The 21,021-nt window shown below is 40.2% G+C and overlaps 1 protein-coding gene across 1 annotated transcript in view; it reads left to right on the top strand.

Moving 5' to 3' along the window:
• The first annotated feature begins 1,203 nt into the window (after nt 1-1,203).
• ngef (neuronal guanine nucleotide exchange factor) overlaps nt 1,204-21,021 on the top strand; it is a 33,065-nt gene continuing 13,247 nt past the window's right edge. The window contains exons 1-7 of the mRNA XM_032512135.1: nt 1,204-1,688; nt 7,901-8,006; nt 10,838-11,176; nt 11,628-11,692; nt 13,860-14,110; nt 14,908-15,068; nt 15,193-15,345. Coding sequence (XP_032368026.1) covers nt 1,475-1,688; nt 7,901-8,006; nt 10,838-11,176; nt 11,628-11,692; nt 13,860-14,110; nt 14,908-15,068; nt 15,193-15,345 — 1,289 coding nt within the window. The 5' untranslated portion in view covers nt 1,204-1,474. The remainder of the gene's footprint in view (nt 1,689-7,900; nt 8,007-10,837; nt 11,177-11,627; nt 11,693-13,859; nt 14,111-14,907; nt 15,069-15,192; nt 15,346-21,021) is intronic.

Genomic DNA, 21,021 nt, shown 5'->3' with positions numbered 1-21,021 from the left:
ACCTGCTCTACCTGATAGTGTTGTAGTTTCTGTTCCTGTTTTCTCCCATCTACATCACACACTTTCTGTTATCTTTAATATTGGTATTTATATTATTTATTACAAGTACTTACTTTTCAATATTTATGGTCTCAGGTTAATATAATTTAAATTATGCTACCGACTCTTGCTTCTTTGCTCTAATTACACATTCAACTTAACTTAATTTTTAACGTCACTTACACCGCAATATTGTTCTCTTATCATGGCAACCGCACTTTAAAATTCCTTTTGTTTGACGGCATTTTACTTACTCAGTCTACCATATTTTCATTGTCTATTTCTTGCCTGTATTTCTTGCCTTGTATTTCTGCCTTGTATTTCTTTCGTGCTTACTGTTTGTGTGTTATGTTTTGTTTTTCTGTTTTTTGCTGTTGCTGCTATGCTGCTACTTGTAACGACAGAATTTCCCCGTCGTGGGATAAATAAAGTATAATCTAATCTAATCTAATTGGAACCCACAGAAAACACTGTCTGTTTAAATCGGAGTAAAATCACGGTGCTCTTACCAAATCTATTTTTACCCCTTTTCTTTATTTTTTAACTCAAATACCAGTCTACATCAGGCCACAATGGACAACAATCCAGGAAATGCGCTCAGACTCTTTGCACAGTATTTTGTTTGATTTCAGAACTCTGTGATCTTGAGAGGCAGCACAGGCAGGCTTATTGCTGCGAGGAAAAATAATAGAAAGTGAACTTTAAACTCTCCTTGTCAGCTGACTACAGATAAAAAAACTACTGTATGGGGCCCAGGCTCCACAGGACCTGGAACTTTTCACAATCACTAGAACACACTGTTCCACACAAGAAAATAGCATACACCACCTGGAAAAAGCACGCCATATTTTCATAATATATTTTGGTGATTTGTTCTCTTCTTTTACCTGAATACCTGAATAGAAAGCCCAAAACCTAGACAGGTTTTGTAGAGTGATCTGAGAAACTCTGAAAGCAGGGAAATGTAAACACAATGGTTGTCAGCAGGTGACTTTTCAGGTTCCACTACAGGGAGGGGTTTAGAACCATGAGAAGGGCAGGCCGGTAAGGCCAGGTTGAGTAGAGGAATGTCAACACGTAACAGGGTGGTGTAGAAAGGGACTTGAGGGAGGGAACATATGAGAGGAGGGACAACTAGCAGGAAGGAGAGAGAGTCATAAATGCAATAATTAAAGCTTAGGCTGACGTAGGTGACACACTCGCCTGGGTTCACAGACTGCATGTGTAGCTAACAACACTGCTGTTCCACTGACAGGAGGGACACAGGGCCCAGAAACCACTTTCTTTGTTCTCAGAGATTTATTTTTCACCAGAATTGTATTTCTAGTCATGGATTTGTTTCTGGATTCTGGCTAAATATGACAGATTTCTTTCTGTCAGTGTCTTCGAAGTCAAACTGGATTTACCAAATTTAAAGGACAAGGGATTACTTGCTATGTCTGTGACTGCCCTGTTTAGGGGCAAGTGGGGGCACAAGTCGCAGGAAACCCCAGAGAAGCATCCAGCAGCTCTGGTCCAACCCAGCCATGAGGACGAGGATGACGAGGATGATTCCAGTGTTGGTTTCAACAGAGATCCTATCCGCAGGAACTCACGCTTTTACCGATCAATGAGAAAGAAGAGGCTGGTCTCATCTGAGCAGTCTGAATGTAAGAAAACACCAGGCCTCTGCTGGGCTTGCAATTTAACATTGTATGTCTACTGTACCTCAAATTGGGTGAGAACAGCCTCTTGTCTTCATTAACATTTAAAGTGACTATTCTGGTCCAAAAGCAACACCATGTAGCCTACTTCAAACATAATTGCACTAATTCAATTGAATGCATAGTCAAAGAGTCATTTACAGGCTTCATTGGAGAAGATCACACTGCTGCAGCGTGTTTAGAAATTTAGTTCTGTCTCTGCTTTGGTTATGGAGTATTTTGTACTATATATATGTACTGGGCGGCTGTGGCTCAGTGGTAGAGCCTGCCAATCGGAAGGTTGGTGGTTCGATCCCCGCCCCTGCAGTCATTGTCGAAGTGTCCTTGGGCAAGACGTTGAACCCCGAGTTGCCCCGTGCTGCGCATCGGAGTTAGTGATGTGTATTAATGTATATCTGATGAGCAGTGTGGCACCTTGTACAGGCACCCGCCACAGTGTAGAATGTGTGTGAATGGTGAATGTATCCTGTAGATGTAAAAGCGCTTTGAGCAGTTGTTAAGACTGGAAAAGCGCTATATAAATACAGCACATTTATATTATTTCTCTACATATTTTATCCTATTGGCAGTTGATGCGGATTTTATTGGAAGTGAAACAAAGACATGGTACTCCTATCCTTCAAATTACATCTACATGAATACAACCTGAGAAACTAGTTTTGTTTGAACAGCCCAATTGTCTAAGTGATAGTTGTGTTTTCCAAAGGTCAACCTCTAACTCAAAATTTAAAGCAAAAACAAATAAAAGTTAAAATGTTGAAATGAAACATCAAATTATTCCCGATATACTGTTGATATAAGGGTCTAAAATTATTTGGAAAGTTGTCTGCTTTGTACGGATCAATACTCAACAGTCTGTAGGACAATTCCAGAAACTGAATGACAGTGATAATTAATGTCAACAAATTGTATTGTTGTAGTTTCAATCCGGAACATAGAGCCACACCAAAGAAAACAATAAAGTGTTGAGCTTAGACTTTGCCCAGCATCTCAAATAGGCCTCAAAGAGAAGGATTAAAGAGATTACTTAATACATAACTAGACAGGTCAGCCTTACTAATAAAAAAGTAAAATTAAGTCGTAAAACAGTGAGGCCTGTTGAAAATGTCACAAAATCCAGATTATCAAGCAGGCTGTTCTCATGAACCCCCTGTACATATAGCTACAAAAAGTAAAGTAATTTGTATGTGTTCCATGTGTTTATTGTTGTTTGCACCGCAGTAACTGCTGCTGTATAAGAGCACTCTAGTCTGCATTGGAGAGAGGTCGGGGTAGATGCATGGGTCATAAAACACAGCAATTACAACCCTGGGAGTGTAGTAAGCGTTCCAGGGACACCACAAGACTTTTAGCCAGGAAATATGTATTTGTGTAGTAGGAGTGGTAGTGTTTTAATTCAAACCACAATCTTTTCTCTAATCTTAACTAGTCATTTTGGTGCCTAAATGTAACTGTCGTTGCCACAACACTTACTTTTTGTTGGCTAAACTCAACTACCATGCCCGCTGAAAGGACCAACAATTAAAGGTGCTCTGTAGCTGGCTCACAGTCACCTTTTCTCAGCTAAATTTAACTGTAAAGACAGCTAAACTAAACTGTCATATGATCAGTCATCATTATAAGTTTTTGTACAATATCATACATTGCCAGATCAATCCATAATGTGGCCACCGCCAATTAAGATTTAGCTTTGCTTACTGTGTTACATTCAACTTTGATTTCTCACTGTATTCACGAGTAAAAAAGACGTCTGTTCAGCGGCTGAATGAAAACCTACTAATCCAGCAATAATCTTTTCTCAGAAATCCAACTCCCAGAATTCCCCCAAAAAATCCAACGTAGGTAGAGAATAAAAAGCTAATGATGAAGCGTCTAACAGGAATATACCTACTGGAAGAAACAGGCTTGTTGTCTTTCTTACCAGGGGTAACAGTAGACAAGATGATTGCTGCATTTTTATCTCTTTAAGGTTAGTAGCCTCTATTGACAGGTTTAGCTCAACACTGGAGGCAGGGAGAGCTAGTTTAGCTTCATCCAGAGTGTCTGGCTTCTAACAACTTCTCATTTGTATTATTTACTGTATTATGTGTAGAAAGAGGAAAATAGACAGTAGCCATGTTTCCATCTAATTGTCAAGCAAAATTTAAAGAAACTTTTAAAATTTCTCCAAAAAAAAATGCAAATTTATATAATTTCCAACTGGTTTAGAGCGAATAAACTAGATTCTGCAAAGTTCTTGGTTGTAGATTGCAAACCGTTTGGCTAAATCAAAGAGTTTAGGAGCTAAGTAGTAGCATTGTATAAGTTAGCCACCTGTGCAGAATACAGGGTTGTGGCAGAGACATTGGTGTCAGCGAGACAACTGTTCACCGCTGCGTATATGCAGTGTGCAGGGCCACACGATCAAGCTGTTGAACCAATTTGTCAATTTACCGGATGTGGCTGAGGCACAGGCTACATTGCACCGCAACTCCATACGCACGTTGTGTACGGCCCACTGGATGAGACCCATATCTCGATCCTTCCCCCATCTGATGGATAGGACTATAGTCATGTGAGTTACATGTTCGCTTTGTCACAACTTATTCGGAAAAGCTTTAAAAAAAAGTTTCATTTCCAACTTTGCACATTAACTCTTTCTCAAAATAGGCAAAACCACCTCAAGCAAGAGTAATTTTTTTATTTTTGAGAATTTGAGTATTTTTTATGGAATTTGCCATTTCCACCAATATTTTGTAATGCAATACTTCAAAATGCACATAAAAATATGTTGATGGAAACTACACTATTAAGCCTCACGTAAGAATCACTGGTATGAAAAGATGTATTGTACATTGCCACACACAAGAGAATTTGTTTTGTGGTATTAACAGACTTTTAGTTTAATAATTTAATAAGTTAATTTTCTTTGTGAACAAAATGTATGAGTAGTCCAGAAATGTGGATTAAACAGATCTTAAAGAATGAGCCTCAGTGTTAATTAGTTTCAAGTTTCCACCTTCACACAAATTAAACGTGACTCAAAATTATTATTTTTCATATTATTATCAGGTTTGCCAATATAATTTCTGAACTTTTCCAAATTAGTAGTAAATCTATGTAATAATTACTCTATTAATAATAATAATGTAATAATAAGTTTTATTTACCAAATCATATTGTTGTCTTGTGGTCCATGGCCTGATACTGTGGCCCTGTGGTTAGGAACCAATTATAGTATGGAAATAATAGTGACCAAAAAAAAATCTAGATAAAAGGTCTACTAACAAGCTTTTTTCTAGAAAGTTCAAAGTCTGTTTATTCTGGAACAAGCCAGTAAGAATAGAAATTATTAGTTATTGACAATGATTAAAAATATCCTTGTTTATTTTGAACATACTATATCTTTTGATCAACTTTTTCATCCATGTGCATGGTTATGTAAATGTAAATGTAAATGTGCTGTATTTATATAGCGCTTTTCCAGTCTTAACAACTGGTTATGTAACTTATGTGCAAGTGAAGGTATGTGTGTGCGCAGGGGTTAAAGAGCATAGGCACCTAGGCCTACTACGAGTTTTAATATTCTTGTCCATTTTAGTCATATTTAGTCATTCACGTATGTTTTTTTGTTGGTTGAGTTTTAGACGACTAAAGGTCTCGTCATTTTAGGTTTGTTTCAGTCAAAAGAGAACTCAGGTATCTTGGTCAAAATATTTGAGTATTTTTTAAAATTAATTATTCCTGAGATTATTTCTGATAACCATTTCAGTCAAATAGTGTTTCACACATCTCAAATACTGGTTAAATATCACAATTACCTGATAAAATACAATTGTTGAATGATTTTTGTTGAATGCAACTTTGTTAAACACGTCTGGTTTTATATCGAGCTTCTTCCTTCATGCAAATACAATCGTACAGACGCATGTTAGATAAGCGCCAGGGCTCCTGGGCTCTACAGCACACTTTGTTGCCAGCAGTTGCATACATTTCTCCAGCCGCTCTGCAAGCTGTTTAAGAACAGCTTTGCCAACACTTCTTTCCTTCCTTACATTGCTACGTGCTGTAGCAGCCTCTGCAGCAGGCTAAACCGGGCTTCCACCCTCACCCGCCCAGTTTTTATTTTGTGCAAAACATTTTAGTCTTGTCTTTTTTTTGTCAACAACAATGCATGTTAGTTTAGTTTAGTAAAAGTTTATGGACATTGGTGTAGTTTTGTCATCGTCTAGTCTTCATCATGGAAAAAAGGTTGTTGATGAACATATTTAGTCTTGTCTCGTCTGACAAAATTACCACTACTTCCCGAGGCTATTTTGCAACGGCATCGTGGCTCCTCTCGATGCTGAGCACCGCACATGGCAATTGGGATTGGTTTAAAGAAATGCCAATAAACCAGAGCATGTTTTTCTCCAATCCCAAAATGCTGTCTGGACTAGCCAGACTAGGGGACATAACATCTTAAACAATGCATACATCTTTAGTTAATTCGTCTAATTCAAACCGTGACAAAAACACGTTTTATTTACTATGAGTGCCAGTAGCTCAGTCCGTAGGGTTAGGGTTCTTGTCCCTCTTATGTAGAAAACTTGTGAAGTGTTACCAATTATAGTTCTAAATGAGCTGATGTAAGAACTTGCTGTACAGGGTTCCTTTCTTTTGTGAGTGGGTTTCCTTTAAAGCTACTGAGCAATCAGCGACCTCAGTCTAGGTGGCAGTAATAGCAGTTAAAAAATTGGACCGACAGATACCGTTGTTCTGGATGGAGACCATCAATGAATATTTGAAGCACTTTTCTGGAAATGGCTGAGTGTTACTGCGCAGCCTTCAACTGAGCTTGACAACGTAGATGTGACGTGAGCAACATGTCTGAAAGTTGTAAGTCTTCTGGTAGCTGTGCAAAGAGAAATCTCAATCATTCCCAATCAGCAGAGATGGAGAGCGTACGTATATGTTAGGAGATAACAGAGACACAGGCTAATTACTGCTAACTAACGTGCTATTTAATGTTAGTAATTAAACTTAAACCGCTAATGGATGTGCAAACTGTCTGTGAGCTTCTCCTGACAAAACGGTGATTTGTTGACTATGTGCACAAGACTTTCCAGAGGATTATTTTAATCCAAAATCTTTTTCCCCAATCTTAACTAGTCGTTAGGCCCTAAACTTAACTCTTGTTGCTGCATGACACTTTCCCTCTGCTAAACTCAACTGCCATGGCCCCTGAAAGGACCGTCACCTCACTGTGCTCTGTACCCGGTTCAAAGTCACTTTTTGTCAAACTCATCTAGCAGCAGCATGGATCTATACTCAGAGAGCGCAGACCTCTGCAAAAGGCATGTCCTTTCTCACAATGTTACTGCAATGCAGGGTGAATCTTGCCATTCAGGAAAAATGTTTTCCAATTATTTCGATACCACATTAATGCAACACAGATGCCCTCTCGCGATTTTAAGAAAAGTTAAAAATAATTAGTGTTTTTTACCCTGTGGTTCCGGTCAGCTCCAATTGTTTTCTTCTGGGGCAGCCTCTAGCTCACTTGGTAGAGCGTGCGCCCAATGTAGGCTAAGTCTTTGCCAGCGGCCCGGGTCCAAATCCAACCTTCAGCAGTTTTAAATAGAGGTATTTAAAACGAAAAAAATGCCACATACAATATTAAATGAAGTTAACTGGTCACAAAATACAGTAACACAAACTTTACTTTTTACTTTACTTACCTTTTATTTAAATTAGCTGTATACATGGTTTAACGTCCTTTGCTGTTTTGCGCTGTGTACCAATTGGTTTTAGTTTTTTAGTTTTAGAGTTAGAGAGTAAATGCAAGAAACATATTCTTTGTAAAGATTTCCAATCATTTACTTATAGAACCAAACCAGCCTGTCTTTTTGCACAATCCAAATGTTCCTCAAAACTTGCCATTTTCAGTGTTTAGCTTGCTAGCTCAAAGTTTCTTGATGAAGAGTTTGAGATTGAAAACACACAGAGACCAGAACATGAGGGACAGATTTCATGCAATTATCCTGGAAATGTATTTCTGTTGATTGAGACTATCCCTTGCATAACCAAGGTATTGCTACTAACGTGTGTGTGTGCGTGCATGCAATAACTGCTCGTCCTTTGACACTTAGACACTTTCTTCTTTTGACTGCTTTTCTCTCTATTCCTCTCTCTCTTTCCAGATTCTCCCAAGACTGGTTTGGACCCCAGTCCGTCTAACAGAGCAGGACTCCTCTCCCCAAATACTCCTTTACCCCCCAAATCACCTTTTTTGCCCGGGGCTAGACGGTGAGTCCTCATGCCTTCACTGCCCAACCCTACCACTGAAGCAAACACGCCCAGAAAACAAACACGTCCATACGGTGCTTGTTTAAACACTGCACATGCCACTTTTATACTTCATACTTTCAGACTCTCAAAGGCGTATCATGTCTGTGATAAGCAGATACAGTCTCTCTGTCATTGCCACTGCAAGAGCAATCACCTTGTATACAGTTATACCTAGAAGAGTGTGCTATAAGGTATCAATATGCTTGAGTAACAAAAACCCATTTCTTTGAGAGGACTAATGCCTTTTAATTTCAAGAAAGGTCCAAGTTCTAAGAATATGAGTAAAGTGCAAAAAAAAAATCTTCAAAGTCATTCCATCAATTATTTTTCATAAAACCAGTAAACTAAAGCCAAACCAGAGATATAGGCTTCTTGCCTGTAAGCTTGTTAAGGAAACATGATATTAGGACTTTATAATAGACAGCAACATCTGTGGTGTTAAACATAGTAACATATCATGCGGGACAAGAGCAGGACATGAACCCTGTTCACTTTGGTTAAAGTCCTGTGTTGTTTGACCCATCCACCACCCCAACCAACTTCCCTACGCGGTCTTTCATACTACTCGCTACCACTCATAACCAGAGGCGGGCTTAGGCAAAGGCCCCAAGCTACCAAGGGCCCCGTAAAACGCCTCATAAACTTATGGTTACGATTTATTGTCTTAATTTTCACCAATTAATAATATCTCTAAACATTGATACGCTAAAGTGCTATCCGATTGTTTAATTCATGATGAGAAACTCCCCCCAGTCCCCACTACATTGGACTATTCCATAATCCTACTGCGCATATGCGTGTGTTTGTAAACAAACGGCTCAGCGCGTGCTGTAAGCGAGGCTACAGACAGTTGTAAAATGAAGCGAAGCTACCAAAGTGGTTCTGAAAAAAGGAAGAAGCGGGAAGAAAGCAGAAAGTGTTTAGCAAAACTTCCAAAGTTATCAACCTTTTTCACGACGGCTACTGACAACACTAACATTAATGCTACTAAAGAGCATCAAGAAGCCGCGGTGCTTGCGCTAGCAATGCTAACACTGATGAAGAGGAGCTACCCACCGCAGCAACTAGACCCCGTGAGTAGCAGTCACCCTAATCAATGTGTTATGATTGAAGATGATCCAGCGCTCTGGCCAAAAAAGCTGTCAGACAGAGAGCGCTGCTCAATAGTGAGGACCACAACAAGTCAGGGACAGAGTTTTTCCCAAGAAATCAAGAGGGGCGCAGATTTACAAGCAGTAACTATTACATGCAAATGAAAAATGGAGAAAAGATAAGCAGGTTTTGGCTCCTATACAATGAAAAAAAAAAAAGGATTGAAAAGGGTGAGAACAAGGGTTGTGGAGGGCCCCATGCCTGTGTTTGCCTTTGGCCTCAAAATGACTAAATCCGCCCCTGCGCATAGCATAACACTACGTCTTCTTACGGCGCCTTGGTGGAGTTGCTGCTCTGCCTGTTCCATACAGACACTGAAGGGGGAATTTGCATTGTTATCCAACTCTGACAGCTATTGACTGAGTGCCAGTATTTTATGAGATGGGAGTGAGAACTGGTTGTATTGTCAAAACATTAGACTTGACACCTGAATAAATGCTTCAAGTCACGTTCACAATCTCTTTTGCTTTTCACAAAGAATGTTAACCTGCATGCAACCAAAGCCCGCTCAAACCTGATTGTTAAATACTACTCCGACTACAAACGGTAACCAGAAAGCTCCCAATGTCAAAATCATTATACCATACAAAGATATCTGTTTATAGAGATTAGGTCATAAATATGGTGTACACGGTTTTGCTTTGGTTAGTTACAGTTTAAAATTTGGTTAGCCTTACCCCTGACCCGTTTATCTGTGTTGCGGCTGTGGTAGCTGTGCCCCAACCACCTTAGACGCTGCGTTTACCAGCTTTGTTAGCTTACACTTGTTGGTCAATGAAAGACTACTGTACCACACCACAATACAAGAATAATAAATAAAAGGATAAAATACTGGTAAAATAAAGTCATCAGAGTCCTGCACACACTGAATGATTTCATCTTTCTCAAAAAGAAAAGTCTCTGTTGGGCCTTTTTACAGGCACCATCTTTTGTTGCTCTCAAAAGATAATTTGCTGTCAATAATGGTTCCTAAATATTTATATTTGTCTACTGTCTCAACAGTCATCTTCTGAATAACAGTTTTAAAACGCTGTGCTATGATCTACGGAAATCAATAATCATATCCTTTGTCTTGGAAACGTTGATAGACAGATAGAAGTTTTAACACCACGCAATGAAATCATCAGCTAAAGGACCATGCCACTCCTCATCATTGTTCAGAGGGCTAACTATAACAGTGTCATCTGCAAATTTCACACAGTGCCTATTCTCAGACTTACTCCTACAGTCATTTGTGTATAAAATAAAAAGGAATGGTGAAAGAACATAGCCCTGAGCAGAGCCTGTAGAAGTAAGGGCTTTTTGAGGCTAAGACACCATTAACCCTAGCACACTGCGCAGACAGAAAGTCCAGTATCCAGCCAATTAGGGTTCAAGTTAAAAAGAGACTGAAGTTTCTCAGCCAACAAGTAGGGCTGAATGGTATTGAACACTGAAGAGAAGTCAATAAAAGGAGCCTAGCATGAGTTTTTGAGGATTCCAGATGTTGGTAAAGGGAATTTAACAATGTATGAAGACAGATTAACATGGCCTTACAACATGGCAATTTGAAGAGTTTCAGTTTCTAGGTGAAGGCGCAGATGAAAATAGCTGCTATAGATTTGATTCTAAAGTGTGTTTTTGGCTCTCAAATGTAGTCCTCAGCCTTCACCACAGCTACATCATTCCAAAACTGTGTTGCCAAGCAATGGGGAGGCCAGCAGCAGACATGCTCTGTACAACAGTGATGCTGTGGATAAGAGAAGAGGAGTGGGAGGAGGGAGGAGTATGGACATATCCGCTGCCTCCAACAGCAAGCTTCAAGATTTTGCAGCTGACATGACCACTTACCGGACACACAACATTCATAGCGGGGATATAAAAAAGCTGTCGGAGCAAACAGCGGCAGTTTGCACTGTTAAGGAGGTCAGTGGGAAAACCATGAGCTCACAACGATCCAGTTCTAATGGCGCAGACCAGGATAACGCCAACCTCAGGTCAGATCTTCTTATACTGGACACAGAGGTGGAAAGGATAGAAATGATAAAGGTTCTTTTTTTATAAAGCTTAAACTCTGTAAATAGCAGATATGGCAGATATAAAACCCAAAAGAGGCAAATAAAAATGAAGCTTGTAAGCAACAAAATGACAAAACACTGAGTTACGAGAAAATTGAGAAATTGGAGTGATTGAGTAGTTACTCATTGTGTGGCTAGAGAATGAATGTAAAGATGGATATTTTCATATTTGTATCAAAAATGGCTTGTGAATGTCTCTGTTGGGTTTGATAGAGAAGACAGAGATGCGCAGATAATTGATCTGTGTGTGTTGGAATGCACCAACAGCACTGCTGCATCATTTCTTAATAGTAAAATGAGCATAAAGTGAATATATTCATTCACCTGGCTGCCTTCTCAAACACATATTTCCTATTTTCTTTCCTTTTAGGTCTCTAAGCAATGGAGCTCGCTCCCAGACAATCTGCAACAGCCTCAGCATCGTCAAAAACATCGGTGAGGGTAGCATATTTATTCCACACACTTTTACCACTTCCAGAGCTGTAACTACCAAATCATCTTTTATTTGATATTATATTATATGACTAAGATTGAACATAGGTGAGATTCAAACGTTCACATATGCAACGTATGCAGCACATGGATTTCATGGAAGGCATCAGTACTGTAGCTGAGCTGTATCTGTTACTGCATATCTCTGACACGTTCATCAAGGTTGAGTGCCTCTCTGACAGACTACTCAACATAGTGGTGTTCAGTGTGTACACAGGATTAACAGGTTTATTTGCAAGAAATACCTGTGCTAAAAAGTTCTATATCTATAGTTTACAGATATAGATACAGATGGATAGATTCATATCTCCTATTTCTTTTTCCTTCAACCTGTGCATTTCTTTGGCTATCAATGCGCATTTCACTCTCTCTTATGTAAGTCTCAGTCCAGTTCTGCCGCCCACCAAAGCAATCTGCAGTATATGACTGAGGGAGATTATGCAACAGGCCCCTGTTGTTCAAAGTCACCTTCCCTCTTGATATACACAAAGCCAATCTTCCCTGAAAAGATCGGATGTTGTTATCAGCAAGTTTTAGTTAAATAAACTTGAGCAAACCTACTATTCACTAATCACATGTTGCCCCACACACACACACACACACACACACACACACACACACACACACACACACACACACACACACACACACACACACACACACACACTGGCATTACATTATTAACCTTATGACACTCGACACAGCTTGTGTCTTTCCGGTTTTGTCTCTAACCCTCCAGTTGCTAATGCTTGCTATAGTAAATACCAACACAGTCTCACTCCCAGCCCGACAAAAACAAACTCTTGGTCAGGTGCCTTTGGCCTTGGTTTCTGACGCAAAAAGTCTCCTTTAGCAACGCAGGGGCCTTTTTAACTACTTCCAATGTCATCCCAGCCACGGCGATATTTGACTCTCTGGGTACCACTTTGGCATCATTTTTAATTGCTCTTTGTCATGCGTCACCTGGGTAAGGACCGATTTGGCTTCATTCTTTAATGTGCAAGGTAAAACCAATTAGTTATAGTTAGGAAAAGACAGTGGGTTGGGTTACAAAATGTACGTTTAAGTGACACACGGGACAACAGGACATAAACTTTGGTCTCCTGAGTGAAAGTCCTGTGTTGTTTGACCCGTGGGTAAATACAAGTAAAAAGTTGTGATCCATATCTGTTCAAATTACGTTATATAACCTTACACTTACGCTGCGGTGCCCAGCTACGTCCTGCTGTGCCTTGTAACGCTGCACAGTGCCCTGCTATGCTACAAAGAACTACTACAAACTACTATTTTTTGTGACTGTTATTGCCACTCTTCATTCTAATCCCAACCGGCCCGTCAGACACCGCCTACCAAGAGCCTGGGTCTGTCCGAGGTTTCTGCCTAAAAGGAAGTTTTTCCTCGCCACTGTTGCACTGTTGCTTGCTCTGGAGGAAACTACTAGAGCTGTTGGGTCCTTGTAAATTCTGGAGTATGGTCTAGACCTACTCTATCTGTATAGTGTCTTGAGATAACGCTTGTTGTGAATTGATACTATAAATAAAATTGAACTGATTAGAAAAAGAAATACCACATACAATCCATAATAAAGTTCTGGATTCACGCATGACATACAATCTTCAGTTGTTGCTGTTATTTATCATTGTTTGACAATTAAAGGTCAGTGGTTGATAGAACAGTTTTAAAATGGTGTTTTAATTGTGCTTGGCTCCAGCAGCTGCTATGTGGGGAAAGACTCACACTCACATAACCCAGTGCCCCAAGATACACATGCCAAAAGACTTTAGAATAAGAATTTAGAAGAATTAAAGCAGTTGGCACATTTTAAATATTAATTTATTAATTATTGTCTCCCTTTGGTGAAATTTAGCCTATATAGACACAAAATTGGGCAAACATACCTAGCTAGTGCATTCAAACATAGGAATTGAGCACTATAACTATAACGAAAAACGGAGGTGTCCAAGTCCAACAAAGATGTTTGCCCAACTATTTTTCCACTTAAAAATACAACTGCTTAAGCACAGTGGTTATCTAGGCTATAAAAAATAACAAAAAGTTAAAATTCTATATGTTTACCTCATGCCTGACTCATTGTCTTTTGACTCTTCAGCATTCCTGTACCAGGAATACCGGGACACTTCCAAGCAGCAGGAGATCGAGCAACGGCGGCAGCGTGAGAACCTTTGTCCAAGGGTCACACCAGAGACTGTGGTGGCAGGCTCTGGTGTCACGTCCCCTCCAGTGTTACAGCTGCAGCTGAGGAACAGTTCTCGGTCACTGAGCTTGTGGCAGAACCTGGAAGCTGTGCAGGCCAGCGGACTACTTATGCAGTTACCGCAGAAAGAAATCATAATGCAAGAGGTGAGCAAATGTCAGTGGATACAAATCATCTAGGGACCATGATAGGTCACACTAAAGGTTATTTAGTAGATTTTTAGGGATATTTCACAGGATGAGTGACATCTTTGACCAGCTGATGGTGCTTGATGAAAAGTCAAGAAATCACTAAAGCCAAAAACATCTTCTGGCAACCATGCATGTCCGTATGGCAGTCCATCAAGTACTTGTGTGACTAACACTATAAACCCACAATGTCAAGGTAGCACAAGAGGAAAACAGAAAATCACCAAAGAAAATAAATGTCATGATCTGGGGATCATGAATGTTTTTCTTCCAATAGTTAATAATAAATGTTAGTCTAGATCAAAATGGACAGAACGGCTAACTCTGCAATCCCTAGAGCCATGCTGCTGGCATGGCCAACATTTAGAGCTAAAGATATATATATATATATATATATATATATATATATATATATATATATATATATATATATACAGCTAAGAGAAGCCAACAAGATTGAGCAGCTGCCTTGCTCCAAAAATAACACTGTGATACATGCTTTATGAATATAAATGCAAACAGATTGTGAAGCCACATGGATTCCATCAACAAAAGTAATTACTCCATTTAAATCTGGTAAATTTTTAGTTTCTCAAGTGAAAATCTGTCAAATGAAAACAATAAGCTCTAGCCAATTGCACCAGCAGGGCATCATACTTCATCAGAATTTTGAATTTCATCATATCAACTGTCGACTGGGTGTAGGAATCCTCGGTTAGTATTATTGTGTCTTTATGATTTGCTTTTCTGTCTAGGCGACATTTGAGCTCATTACCTCAGAAGCATCATACTACAAAAGTTTGGAAATTTTGGAGACTCACTTCCTACGTGACCCTGTTTTAATCAACACTCTAAGCCAATCCGATGTGCATTTTCTGTTCTCCAACATCGAGGAAGTCATGAAAGCCAGTGAAAGGTAGGACAAGGTCTTGATTAACACAAATCAGTTAATGATTGGGAGTCTGATCATACATCAAGTTCCAGTCCAGCAGACAAGCTTTGACTCCATATCCCTGGATAATGGTCTCTTAATATTTTAGGTTCCTGATGGATCTTGAGCACCGAATTGAGAAGTCAATTTTGATCCCTGATGTGTGTGACATTGTTTACCACCACGCTGTGGAACACTTCAGTGTCTTCATCAAATACGTCATTAACCAGGTGTACCAGGAGAAGAACTACAGACGCATTTTGTGAGTACTTGTTTTATAAATACATCCTTTGATCCTTAAATCTAAGCGTCCTTAGAACTGGAGTTAAGTGTTGACCGGGATGTTCGCTAGCTGTTTGGGGGCTGACTGTGGATGTGTCCCCTGGCCGGGGCTGCAATGAGAATGGATGATTGCTAGCTGGCTGGGGGCTGACTGTGGATGTATCCTAGGGGCTGTAGTGATAGTGGATGTTTGCTAGCTGGCTGGGGGCTGACTGTGGATGTATCCCAGGGGCTGTAGTGATAGTGGATGTTTGCTAACTGGCTGGGGGCTGACTGTGGATGTATCCTAGGGGCTGTAGTGATAGTGGATGTTTGCTAACTGGCTGGGGGCTGACTGTGGATGCATCCCCAGGGCTGTTGTCAGCTCTCATCCCTACTGTAGCCTTGCAGCGCCGGGAGACTGAGGCAGAAGACATGGGAATGCTAGCTAGCTAAATTACCAATAGATTAGTCGTCTATCTATACAGTTAATGTTACTGATGAATTGGTGGGTTAGCCCAAAGTTGTTAACAGTGGTCAAAACAATAATACTAAAAGTATCTGAGCGTGTTGAACGGCGTCGTAATCTTATGTTACCCACCAAGAATTACATTAGCATTAGCTACTTGTCAACCAGCAACTTTACTGTAGACACCAAAGCACTTTTCCTCTTCGTTCCCCCAGCAGGTTGAGAATTGAATTGTCCATTACTGTTAGCATTACCATTATCCTTATGGCTCCTTCTGACAAGTTAATGACCCACTGAAACGATTTTGGAAACATTATTTTAAGGTACAAAAGAATCTTTTGTGTTGGATTGATTGATATAAAAATCAATCAATATCAATAAATAAGGTATCTGTTGTATAACTGTGTTGCAAAGTGGGATGTAATCAATGACAAAACAATGCCATGTGGCAAAGAAAGTTAGGAATAAAGAACAGAAGTAACCCTTGGTTTACTGCGGATATCGCTGGCGTGTTACATTCTAGTGGTATTTCCTGGAAAAAAGCACATGGGTGGGTGCAGATTGGAAGCATTTCCGACACCCCAGAAATAAGTGCCTTTTTGCAATTCGTAATGCAACATCATTTTACTATTTTTCTTTATCTGATTGCTATGGAAGTCTATCTCAGGGGTGACCACACTTTTTCAGCTTGCGAGCTACTTTTAAAATGACCAAGTGAAAATGATCTACCTACTATAAAAATGCCAAAACATATATTTATTTCTATATATAATTATTTAAAAATATATTGAAAATTATATGTACAATATAAGTTGGTGTACCTTGCATAACTGCATTAACCCATATGCACAATACAACTTTACATTTTTTTGTCATCACCTCACTCTGATGATTAGCCCTGAATGGAATCAGCCAGGGATGCGTAGTCCGGACAGTAGCGGCTGAAAGCCAGCCTCAAGCACATTTCCAAATGATCATGGGAAAAGGCTGACTCACATAAATAAGTGGAGCCGAACAATGCGGTCAAGGAGGTAGCACATTTCCTCATGTTGGGGTACTTTTCCTCTGTCAGCAAGTTCCAAAACTGTCCATGAGCCCTAGACTTGTGCTCAGTATCAGCTTGCAGTGTCAGGATCTCATCCTCCATTCCAGACAAGTTCAGGTGAAACAGTGTTGCAATTTTTGATGCAAGCAAATCCACCTTAGCATCTTCCTGAAAAGGGTAGCACATGAATGTAACAATGCAAAGTCTTGAAACCGTTTTTTAAAGTCTGACAGACTTTAAAACAGTTTTCAATCTGCTCTGTGTAGCTTCCACTGTCAAGTTGCACACACGCCTTCCCTTGTGTCTCCAGTTCTGATATAAGGTTCTGAAAGTTTGTCAAATCATGGCGCTGGAGCTTTGCGCACAGATGTTGCCTTTTTCGTTTGAACGCATTAACTGAGCTGATCATATTGACCACTGTTTTGTCTTTTCCTTGCAGTTCAACATTAAGTTCATTCAACATGTTGGTCAGATCGGTTAAAAATGCTAAGTCTAGTAGCCACTGAGCCATGAGTCATTTAGCTGGTTGTATTCTGCATGTTTAGAGACAAGGAATAACTCTTTAATCTCTGGACAGAGCTCTCAAAACCTTTGCAAGAATTTCCCTTGACCAAGCCATCTTACGTCAGTGTGTAGCAACAATTCAGTGTGGTCACAGTCCGCCTTCTCCAGATGCACACGGAACAGCCGTCTTTGAAGAGATCTGGCGCAAATAGAACAGGCGATTTGTTGCCACATCCATTATCACTTTCATGTTGAGCATTTTTGTGCATAACGCTTGTTGGTCTATACAGTGGTAATTGAGGAAGTCGGGGAAGACATCATCCTCCTTGCATTTGGCAATAAATCCATTCGAGCGGCCAACCATCAGTGGAAATGGACACCAATTTGCACACTGGAAGCTGAGTTTTCTTGATAATGTTTTTGAAAGATTGAAAACTGTCCTCTCCCCGTGTGTTCTTCCATGGGCAGTACTGCTAACAGCTCCTCTTTTGGAGTCATATCGGTAAACACCATACCAAAAAAATGGGCTGTGTCACTCACGTCTGTAGACTCATCTAATTGCAGTGAGAAACACTCGCAGTCTGCGATATCCCTCCTAAGTTTCTTGGTCACATCCTCGGCCATTGCTTCACAGCGCCGTGTAACTGTACTTCTTGAGAGATTTGATTGAAGATACTATGTCAGGTTTGTTTTTAAAGTCTTGAAACAACGAATCAGCCGCTTCAACGAATGCCTCTTTAATCATCTCTCCGTCTTGGAATGATTTCTTGTGTTTAACAATGATGTGACTCACCCGGAACCATGCTTTGGTGGCAGTCTTTGCTTTCGTGGTAAGCTGTGAGAAAAAGGCCTGCTGTCCAGACAACTGGGATTTTAGTTCTTTCACCTTTTCTCCTTCTCAGTTCACTTTTCGGAGGGAATTCAGTGTCTTAGCTTTTATGAACAGTCCGAAAATGCCGCTCCACGTTTTCCTTCTTCTGAATAGCAATGGTAGATTTGCAGATGAGGCAAATGCACTTTGAATTGTTGAAAAAACATTATGAAAAAAAGTCCTCCTCCCATTATGTATGGAAGTGGTAGGTTTTTGGCTTTTTACTTGGTCCAGCTCCCCCACTCATTTTTATACCTTTTTTTTTTTTTTTAGATTATTAGAAATTCATCCCAAAAGGATTAATATAGAGAAGTCTTAGTCTGAGAAGTCTAATAACTTAGCTAGGCTAACTCGGCAACTCACTAGCTTGCTGGGATTTTGCCGCTGCTGCATGCACATGCGTGCTGAGTGCTGACCCATGTGTCAGAAAGAAATCAGACGTTAGACTGGTTGTCCTGTATGTCAGTCAAGTGACAAATGGTATATTGGCATAGTGAGGATGGATGATAGGCTGACACTTTTTTTTTTTTTAATGCCATGCAATCTACCCCCACTGCCTTTGCGATCGACCGGTAGATCGTGATCGAAGTAATGAGCACCCCTGCTCTCATCATCTCATAGCCCTTCCTCATCCTTATCCAATCAGATTACTCAGGATTCTGTCACTGTCTCTAATGAGGTATTAATATCTTTAAACTAGAGATGTTCCGATACCATTTTTTACTTCCCGATACCGATTCCGATACTTGTGCTGTGGGTATCGGCCGATACCGAGTACCCATACCAGTGTGTTTAAAAAAAAAAAAAAAAAAAAAATGACTGTGATAGTATTATCATTGTGGTAAGGCCTGGCGCAGGTTTAACACTTTTTAAAACAAGAATTAATACAGCAAATGGAAGCCATATATTTTTAAATAGAACAGTATAAAAATGTAAAACAACATGAACGTTGGACTTGGGGATTTTCCACTTTACTAGAACCCCCTCAATTGATTCGGCAATTAATGTGCCAGTATGTGACCCTCGGAACTCGGGGGCGTGCAGCTCCGCACTTCGAGGGGTAAACGTTGACTCTCTGACCACCCAGTGGGACGTTAAACTTAGCAAAGACATGGGGCACACGTCGGAGCGCCAAATCTCCGTGGTAAAGCTGACTGCATGCACGTCTTTGCCCAAGCATACACGAAACGTGTTCCCTAACTGTCTCGTATAATTTGGGTAGCGCAGTTTCGGAGATATATTTACAACCTGGCAAACCGTACCTTGGCTTCTAATGCTCCATTAAGTGGCGAAATCCCAAATTTTCGACAACAGACAGGGGTTGGTAATCTAGTACAATAAACTCCAAAACTTTGTTGGTTATCGTTGTTGCTTTTTGGCTGTCTTTGGGGAATGTATCTCGTCGCTGGAAGGCAGTTTCCAGAGTTTGCTGCTGCAGTTCGTCCTTTTTCCCCCCGTAGCTTTCGTAAATTCGTTGTGCTCTTTAGCGTGACGCGTCTTCAAATGCTTAATTAAGTTGCTGCTGCTGAAATTTGCAACACTCGTGCCACCCCTTGAAATTGCTTCTTTGCATATGTTGCATGTTGCCGTCTTACCGGTGGGAACATCCACGGTAAAGTACTGCCAAACTGCCGACATGATGCGCTAACGCTAGCTTGTTTTAAGGAGGCGTTAGGCGATCAATTCTTCTTCGCCCCTCTAAAACAGCAGCGCAACTATTTTAAGAGTGGCGAAGAAGAACTGTGTCCGTGCTAACGGCAACCAGTAAATAGATCCTATTTTTAATGGTTTATTTTGGTATCGGATCGGTGCTGTACTCCAGTACTCGCCGATACCGATGCAGCGTTTTCGGCAGTATCAAGGCATTTCCGAAAATGGTATCGATCGGAACATCTCTACTTTAAACACTTTGTTACTGCCAGTCACATTTTCCCAAAGAAATTCACCTTTTATTATTCCGAAAAGTGACAACTCATCTACTATGCCAGGGTGTCCTAAGATGATGCATAGTTTCTCGTTTAGGCATAAATTGTAAATAAATTAAAACCAAAATTGTCATTTAAAAAAAAAAAAAAAAAAAGTCATGCTTTCCCCAAAGTTGTAGGAAAAGAGCTACTGTTTTTTTTTCAAGCTACGTTCTATCAGTGTTGAACTATGATGATTTAATTTAAATGAATGTCACTTCCTCTACATTGAAGCCACTTGATGCAGTTTATTACTCCGCCCAAAGATGTATATCTGGTTATGGATTCAGTACCCACCACTGTCTCCTTTATCAAAATGTAGGCTGGACTTCCTTGGCTCTAAAAAGGAGCAAAACTGCATTCTATTTACGTATTACAAACCTTGTTAAAAAAAAAACAATTTAAAAAGCTTACAAAATTTAAATCCCATCACTACCCCTTTATTGGGGGACAGTTTATTTGCCCATATAAATGGAATTCCTGGGCTGGCTACCCCCAATTGGCCAATGGAAAAGTCCCCCAAACCAATAGCCCACATCATGTAGAAAAACAGCAAACCAAGTTTTTGCTCCCTTTCGGTGGCTTTGGGTCCCCCACTTGCTGAAAAAAAGAACTGTTTGGGCTTTTCTCTACGTCATTGTTTAACCCGCTTATGTTTGCCAGTAGAAAAGCCATTTGTGTTTGGGTTTCCTGAAAAATTGTGAACAAAGGGGGGAGATTAAATGCAGGTTTCCAGACGGCTGCGGGGAAAAATAATTTTCCCGGGCAGAGTGGGGGGTTTCCCGTCAGGAAAATCCTGCAAATTTCCAAAAGTTTTCACTAAT

Source organism: Etheostoma spectabile, chromosome 3 (assembly GCF_008692095.1).
Source record: "Etheostoma spectabile isolate EspeVRDwgs_2016 chromosome 3, UIUC_Espe_1.0, whole genome shotgun sequence".
Lineage (NCBI taxonomy): Eukaryota > Metazoa > Chordata > Actinopteri > Perciformes > Percidae > Etheostoma > Etheostoma spectabile.
Note: the sequence above shows the minus strand (reverse complement) of the source record. Positions and strands in the feature narration are given on the sequence as shown.